Source organism: Hippocampus comes, unplaced genomic scaffold, assembly GCF_001891065.2.
Source record: "Hippocampus comes isolate QL1 unplaced genomic scaffold, H_comes_QL1_v1.1 scaffold327, whole genome shotgun sequence".
Taxonomy (NCBI): Eukaryota; Metazoa; Chordata; class Actinopteri; order Syngnathiformes; family Syngnathidae; genus Hippocampus; species Hippocampus comes.
Window position 1 is genome coordinate 1413728 of NW_017806221.1, and position 8712 is coordinate 1422439.

The 8712-nt window shown below is 41.6% G+C and overlaps 1 protein-coding gene across 12 annotated transcripts in view; it reads left to right on the forward strand.

The window, feature by feature from the left end:
• The window catches only part of ubr5 (ubiquitin protein ligase E3 component n-recognin 5), a 57308-nt gene that overhangs the window by 37341 nt on the left and 11255 nt on the right, over window positions 1–8712 (forward strand). For 7 of the 12 annotated variants that reach the window (XM_019856236.1, XM_019856243.1, XM_019856244.1 and 4 more), the window contains exons 27-39: window positions 223–380; window positions 482–573; window positions 692–838; window positions 926–1044; window positions 1128–1254; window positions 2001–2130; window positions 2458–2618; window positions 4242–4481; window positions 4631–4754; window positions 5894–6005; window positions 6103–6234; window positions 7876–8133; window positions 8238–8506. In XM_019856236.1, coding sequence (XP_019711795.1) covers window positions 223–380; window positions 482–573; window positions 692–838; window positions 926–1044; window positions 1128–1254; window positions 2001–2130; window positions 2458–2618; window positions 4242–4481; window positions 4631–4754; window positions 5894–6005; window positions 6103–6234; window positions 7876–8133; window positions 8238–8506 — 2069 coding nt within the window. The remainder of the gene's footprint in view (window positions 1–222; window positions 381–481; window positions 574–691; window positions 839–925; window positions 1045–1127; window positions 1255–2000; window positions 2131–2457; window positions 2619–4241; window positions 4482–4630; window positions 4755–5893; window positions 6006–6102; window positions 6235–7875; window positions 8134–8237; window positions 8507–8712) is intronic. The other 5 variants (XM_019856238.1, XM_019856239.1, XM_019856247.1 and 2 more) reach the window with 3 other exon arrangements.

The following is an 8712-nucleotide window of genomic DNA, read 5'->3' on the forward strand; positions in this document are numbered from 1 at the left end:
CTCCCCCTTCCCCCCCCCCCCCCCCCCCCCCCCCCCCGCAGTACTGCTTCAATCTCCTGCAAGAGCAATCAACTTTTAATCAATTTATCTGTTGTTATAGCACATGAGTAATGACAGGTTGTCTGTAAACTGAAAATCCTGACTGTTTTTCCTAAATGCCATAACTTTTTAATTACCATACATTTCCTTTGTTTTATGTGCTTGGATGTCTTAATCGCACAGTAGGCGACCCAGGCATTGCGGAGAAGGAGGATTCAGACTCTGTTTTCATGGAAATGATCTGCCCTCTGGGAACTAATCCTGACGATTCGCCCCTTTATGTCCTCTGCTGTAATGACACATGCAGTTTCACTTGGACTGGAGCTGAGCACATTAATCAGGTCAGCCTTCACATTAAACCGAGGGACAGGATCTCTGCAAATAATAGAAGGGCTTGCGAATGTTGAATAGAAGCTGTCTCTGACTCATACTTTTTATTTAGGACATCTTTGAGTGTCGGACATGCGGATTACTAGAGTCTCTTTGCTGCTGCACTGAGTGCGCCAGAGTGTGTCACAAAGGACATGACTGCAAGTTAGTATTGAGTATGGCTATTTTTAGTCTGGTGATTTCTTAGATGTTACTGGCTCTAAATCATTCACATTATAATTCACACCACATGTTGGATAATAATCTTGTATTGCTATGACAGGCTCAAGAGGACCTCCCCCACAGCATACTGTGACTGCTGGGAGAAATGCAAGTGCAAAACACTCATTGCTGGACAAAAGGCTGCTCGCCTGGATTTGCTCTACAGGTTGCTCACTACCACTAACTTGGTTACAGCACCAAACAGCAGGTAAGTTATACATCCCTAATAAACTTGAATTGCTTTGTAATATGTCAAAGAGCCATGATCCTGATTACAGATTATTTCCATCTCTAGGGGTGAGCATATACTACTGTTCTTAGTGCAAACTGTTGCCAGGCAGAGTGTTGAGCACTGTCAGTACAGACCACCACGCATCAGAGAGGACAGGAATCGCAAGGCAGCAAGTGCAGATGGTAGGCTTGCCATAAGCTCCTGTTTTACCTGAGTCTCCTCATATCTATGCAGTAAAAAAGTGTCTCCTTTTCCCTATTTTGAGATTCTGATATGCCAGATCATGACTTGGAGCCTCCCCGTTTTGCTCAATTGGCTCTTGAGAGGGTTCTGCAGGACTGGAATGCCCTCAAGTCGATGATCATGTTTGGTTCTCAAGAGAATAAAGACCCGTAAGTAACAAGCCTATCCACTTCCAGCAATATATAGACATAAAATGTGTTTAACTTAGGGCTCAGCGATAAATCAATATCAATATTTATTTTGAAAAAAAAATCAGGAGAAAATCTAGATCTCACGAACTGCAAGGCATTCTGCGGGATGGAGGGCAAAAGCTAGAGTGTGGCATTAGATTTGTTCCACAATTAGAAATGCTGGATACAAGGTGTAGAGCAGGAGGAGTTCCCTGTTAATAATGTGTGGTGTAAGTCTTAGCATCGCACCAGAGTCACAGTCGGGGAAGTAAAACAATAGTATGTCTTTTGACATAAGTGAACAAGTTGGAGCCGAATGCAAAAGTTTTCTGTGCACCAATGTTTCCACATGTTTGAACTCGTCTGAACACAGTAGTCTGATTAGCATTACATTTGTGGAACGTGAATTAAGATGGAAAAGAAATCTCTCAGGGCTGCTATTTTGTACTGTACCAACACAAGTGAAATTGATGTCACAATGCCTCTGGGTTCAGCATTCACACATCACCACTCACCTGTTTTGGGCCTGTGGTCACTTCTATCCATTTTCCGAACCGCTTATCTTCACTAGGATCGCGGGTGTGCTAGAGCTTATCCCACCTGTCATTGGGTGGTCAGCAGGGTCCGCCTTGAACTGGTCACCAGCCAACTGCAGGGTTTGGTCACATGATGTTTGCTACTTATTTGATTCCCTTTCAATACTTTCCTGTTTTTGTTGTCGTTAGACTTAGTGCAAGCAGCAGAATTGCCCATCTCCTTCCTGAAGAGCAGGTCTATTTGAATCAGCAAAGTGGCACCATTCGCCTTGACTGTTTTACCCACTGCCTCATTGTCAAGTGTGCTCCTGACATCACTGTAAGTACACTCAGCACCATGCTTCATTCACATTGCTCCTGGCCAGTGTTGCCACGGTTACCTTGAAATAGTAACCTTTAACTTAACTGAGTACTGGATTTTAAAAGTAACTAAGTTACTTTAATATTGACTTTCAGCAGCTACTGATAATCATCCTTTACAAAAATAACACCCTGTTTTGCCAGTTGCCACTTGGAAAACCTGCACATTTTGGAGTAACATGTTACCGGCATCACTGCTCTTGGCATATTGTGAAACCACATCTAGTTTTACATCTCAACCAAGTCTTATACCGAGAGGTTATTCATTGTCTTTTCCCTGTGTCAGTTCATAGACACTTTACTTGGTACATTGGTGAAGGAGCTGCAGAACAAGTACACTCCTGGCCGAAGAGAGGAGGCAGTCAACGTCACGAGGAGATTTCTACGCTCTGTATCTAGAGTTTTTGTAATCCTCAGTGTGGAAATGGCCTCATCCAAAAAGAAAAAGTAAGCCTTCCATGTACAAGCGAAGGGGGTTAGGGGAAACATTTATTTACCTAAATATAGTAAAAGCCTCTCCATTGCGGGTTCCGGGTTTGCGGTCCCGGTAGTTTGTTTTTTATTTGTCATTTTGTGTTATGTCTGTATATTCTCTATGGAAAAAAATAACCATATCTACTGATTTAGCCAATCAGAGCATTACTATCGTTTTGTCAGCCGCTGACTGGTGGTTGTGTTTTGACAGTAGACGCAAAACGCACTGCTTGCTTTGCTGATGTCCGCATTTTCCCCATCCTGTTCGGAATGTAATCTTAGAGTAGGATACTGACATGAGTTATGCAAAAACGGTGTAGATGGAGCCTCCCAGGTATACAGAAGGAGAACCGCAGCCAGTCCATAACCATGGTCGCAACAACGGCTCTCTTTTCATGTATTATACATGTTTAATGCGTTTGTATTGTTTCAAAATTGTGTCCAAAGACTTAAAATTTGAAGTGCTATAAATGCTATGCCCAGGGTCGATTTCGATTATGGCCAGTGTTGCCACGGTTACCTTGAAATAGTAACCTTTAACTTAACTGAGTACTGGATTTTAAAAGTAACTAAGTTACTTTAATATTGACTTTCAGCAGCTACTGATAATCATCCTTTACAAAAATAACACCCTGTTTTGCCAGTTGCCACTTGGAAAACCTGCACATTTTGGAGTAACATGTTACCGGCATCACTGCTCTTGGCATATTGTGAAACCACATCTAGTTTTACATCTCAACCAAGTCTTATACCGAGAGGTTATTCATTGTCTTTTCCCTGTGTCAGTTCATAGACACTTTACTTGGTACATTGGTGAAGGAGCTGCAGAACAAGTACACTCCTGGCCGAAGAGAGGAGGCAGTCAACGTCACGAGGAGATTTCTACGCTCTGTATCTAGAGTTTTTGTAATCCTCAGTGTGGAAATGGCCTCATCCAAAAAGAAAAAGTAAGCCTTCCATGTACAAGCGAAGGGGGTTAGGGGAAACATTTATTTACCTAAATATAGTAAAAGCCTCTCCATTGCGGGTTCCGGGTTTGCGGTCCCGGTAGTTTGTTTTTTATTTGTCATTTTGTGTTATGTCTGTATATTCTCTATGGAAAAAAATAACCATATCTACTGATTTAGCCAATCAGAGCATTACTATCGTTTTGTCAGCCGCTGACTGGTGGTTGTGTTTTGACAGTAGACGCAAAACGCACTGCTTGCTTTGCTGATGTCCGCATTTTCCCCATCCTGTTCGGAATGTAATCTTAGAGTAGGATACTGACATGAGTTATGCAAAAACGGTGTAGATGGAGCCTCCCAGGTATACAGAAGGAGAACCGCAGCCAGTCCATAACCATGGTCGCAACAACGGCTCTCTTTTCATGTATTATACATGTTTAATGCGTTTGTATTGTTTCAAAATTGTGTCCAAAGACTTAAAATTTGAAGTGCTATAAATGCTATGCCCAGGGTCGATTTCGATTATCACAGATTTAACTTTTGTCTTCTGGAAGGTAATCCCCGCGATGGAGAGGGATTTACTGTATATAGGTTTAGTCAAGGTACTTAACAATGATTTTTTTCAACCCCAATTTTTTCTTCCTTGCAGCAACTTCATCCCCCAACCCATCGGTAAATGCCGTCGTGTTTTCCAAGCTCTTCTACCCTATGCTGTAGAGGAGCTCTGTAATGTGGCAGAGTCGCTAATTGTTCCAGTGCGAATGGGTATCGCAAGACCTACAGCCCCATTTACTTTGGCTAGTACAAGTATTGATGCCGTCCAGGGCAGTGAGGAGCTGTTTTCTGTTGAACCACTTCCTCCGAGACCTTCACCTGATCAATCTAGCAAGTGTGTTGATTTGTTTACCCCAGTGTATGTCTTTCATGAATTTGTTAGCAAAGTGAGATAAATTATCTTTTTTTTTATCTGTGACATAACTAAAGATAATATACATCCATAAAATATATTTTTAAACAGATTTTTCCCCATTTTTCCAGTTCCAGCCAGACTGCTGCTTCTTATATCATTAGGAACCCCCAACCCCGCCATAGCAGCCAGTCTCAGCCCGTCAGAGGCAGAGATGAAGAACAGGATGACATCGTTTCAGCAGATGTGGAAGAGGTGGGAGCTTTAAATCATGAAGTCCACATTGACTCTCGTTCAGCTTGTATATGCTACCTTTGGGTCAAATTCTTCAAAATGCCAATGTTGGCTATCGCGGTTGTGCAGATGATACACAGCTGTACCTATCAACGTCCCTATGGGACAACCAGTTCAATTAATAACAATAATAATAATAATGATCAAGATGATCAGTTCTAAATAACACTTTTCTGGACACACTCATAGTGCTCTACAATGGATACATCATGCATGCACTCACTTTCATATCTGGTGGTGGTGAACTGCGTTCTGTAGCCACAGCTGCCCTGGGGCAGGCTGAGTGATGTATGGCTGCCAGTATGTGCCAGGGCCCCTCCAACCGCCACCCAACATTCACACCCAGCCATACACTTGCGTGAGTGACACTGGAGGCATGGTGGGTGAAGTGTCTTGCCCAAGGACATGACGACACAAGACTCGGACAGGGCGGGAATCGAACAACTAACCTTTCAGGATCCACACTACCTCTTGATCCAGTGCCGCCCAATTAAAGTGCTGTGCCACTGTCTAAAACAAATTAACTGTGTGAACAAAAATTACATTGAACAAAGTAAATAAAAAAACTGAGGTAATGATTGCTCCTGGTAAACAATCACTGTAATTATGGGGATGTCAATTATGTACAACAGTTTAAGATAAAACAAATTGGTTGTGATGTACAGAACATCACCTTTCAGTCCTGTAATTGCTGAGAGATCATTTGAAAACATCAAACCAAATGTTCCATCCAACATTGTTTTCTTTCATTTTTCAAGGCATTGGACTATTCCATGCATTGCATCAGTCGAAAGATCTTCCTTTTCTCCAAAGTATGCATAAAACAATCACTTTTTTACAAATGTAGAACACCCCCCTTAAATAATTTTCTTTTAACTCGACTTATCCGGGATATTTATTATTAAACCTGTCTGATATTTATATCAGTTAACTAGCTTGAGATACTAAAAATGCAAAAAAAAAAAACCACAAAAAAAATGCCCTGAAAAAAAAACCTAAAACAAAGAAACCCCTAAAATGTTAATATAATTTTACATAATCGAACAGTAAATACATAACAATTTGGAATGCAGTGTAATTATGTTGCGCTTGTCTTTCAGGTTGAAGTTGTTGAAGGAGTAGCAGGTGAGGAAGACCATCATGATGATCAAGAAGAGCAGGGAGAGGAAAATGCTGAGGCAGAAGGGCAACATGATGAGCATGATGAAGATGGTGCGAAACTGACATTTTTTGGGGTGGGACATTTGAGGCTAAAACACTGTCCTAAACACAGATTAAATATTTTCTTGTCTGTGGTTATCGTTCTTAGGTAGTGACATGGAGCTTGATCTTCTCGCAGCGGCTGAAACGGAGAGCGACAGTGAAAGTAACCATAGCAATCAGGATAATGCTAGTGGCCGTAGGAGTGTTGTCACAGCAGCCACAGCTGGCTCTGAAGCAGGTTGGGTTTTATTTACCTTTACAAAACCTTCTAAATAGGCGATTTTCTTGACACGTGTTCCATATTCTTTTTTTTTTTTTTTTTTCTTTTGGGAAAGAGGTGGTCACCCATCTTCGAAGACTCACACCCTTTACTAAATATAAAAATCCAGGTTCCTGCACAAGTATGGAAAGTATGGAGTATGAAATTTGATTGATTATAATTTCAGGTCTAGAAATATATGAAAAATGGAAACCCTTATATGGAAAAAATATTCGTTTCCAAAGCTGTTACAACAGCTATATTTTTTTAAAATTCAATATCTGAAAAAATTCTATATAGATCAATAGGTGTTTTTGTTAAGACAAATGAAGAGACAGAAGTGGCAGAAAGAGTTATCCATAACATTTGAATCAACTCACACATTAGAAGCATCATTTCAACGCAAAGAAAACCACAAAATGTGATTGAGGAGTGTACTTGCATTAAATCTGGTTGTTTCAGCCAAAATAGTGCTATAATATATTTGACCCAACTACATTAAGATCACTGTTGAGGGCCAACCATCAATTTTTAATTTTTTTTTTTTATTCCCATAATTCCCATGAAATTCCATGGAAAGTTTACAACTTTGAACATTCCCGGATTTTGCAACCCTAATTTGATCCTATAATTGCAGACTAGTGCACTCCTCACCAAGTCACAAGTGCTTTTGTCAGCATTTAGGGTTATAAGATGTTCTGGTGAGCTAATGATACAGCACATAAAATGCTCCTTGGCTCAATACACAGACAGACACAGAGTCCACATCACTGCAGACGCTGCTTGGATTGCATGTCGATCACCCACTACATCCTCTCCTCACTTGTGAACAAGACCCCAGGATACTTGAACCCCTCCACCTGTGGCAGGACCTCATCCTCAACCTGGAGAGGGCACAGCACCCTTTTCCTACTGAGGACCATGGTCTCAGATGTGGAGGTGCTGAATTTGATCCCAGCGCTTCACACTTCACTGCAAGCCACTCCAGTGACAGTTGGAGATTGCCGCTTGTTGAGGCCAACAGTTCCACATCATCTGCAGAAAGCAGAAAAGTAATACCAAGGCCATCAAACCCAGCCCATTGATACGGGCTGTTCGTTCCATGTACGACCGATGTCAAGAGTTTAGTCCGCATTGTCGGTAGTAAGTCAGATTAATTAAGGAAATTAAGTTGTTCATCTGTCATTGCCAGCTACCTGTACTGACTGGCAGAACAATTAAATACTCCATTATATGGCAAAAATGTCAAATAAATCTTCGTACCCACCTGTTACCATACAAAAAAACAAAATACATCACATGTTCCTGTGACTATATTGGCTCAATACAGGTTGGGAAACACTGCTCTCATCAACTTCTAGCCTTCCCAAATGGTGGCGTACAGTTTTTTTTTCGTGGCTTTCTGTCATCAAATTCAGTCACAGAGAATCTGCACTTTTTTTTTACAACTGATGAACAGTACGTATACTGTTTTGACTTTATCCGTGTCATATCAGAGTTGGGCCATGTGGTGTGACTAACATGCATCCCTGCCTGAAACATTTCTGAAATACAAATACAGTGCAGATTAATACACAAACCACCAATTTCCTTTTTGTATATTTTCTTATTTTTTTAAAGGTGCGAGCAGTGTCCCTGCCTTCTTTTCAGAGGATGACTCCCAGTCCAATGACTCCAGTGACTCAGACAGCAGCAGCAGTCAGAGTGATGATGTGGACCAAGAGACGTTTCTGTTTGACGAGCCTCTGGAGAGGACAACTAATGCGTCCCATGCCAACAGTGCAGCTCAGGCTCCTCGATCCATGCAGTGGGCTGTTCGAAATACCCCCAGCCAAAGAGCTACCGGGAGTGCCCCCCCTAGCTCCTCAACATCAGCTGGTTAGTGAATGTTGTTTTTTTGCATGAATACATTTCTCAAAGACTATTTTTAGTGTAACAGACACATACTGTATGTTCATACGGACTCCTCTTATTATTGACAGCGAGCTCCACTGGACTCATATATATCGACCCAACCAACTTGCGTCGCTCAAGTGCAATCAGCTCCAGCGCTGCTGCAGCGGCAGCTGCTCTGGAGGCCAGCAACACCAGCAGCTATCTAACATCTGCCAGTAGCCTAGCCCGGGCGTACAGCATTGTCATAAGACAGATCTCGGATCTCATGAGTTTGATTCCAAAGTACAACCACCTTGTCTACTCGCAGTATCCTGCCTCTGTGAAGCTCACCTATCAAGATGCTGTCAACCTGCAGGTGAGTTTCCACCAATGGTGGAAACTTATTTACACTCCCCTCTAAATGTATTTGTATTTCGTAATTGGTAATTAATGTTTTTGATGTTGACTGAAAATAAGTGTGTGCACATGTATATGTATATATGTTTGTGTGTGTGTGAGGGGGGGGGATTTTGATAGATACATCTATCTATCTATCTATCTATCTATCTATATATATATATA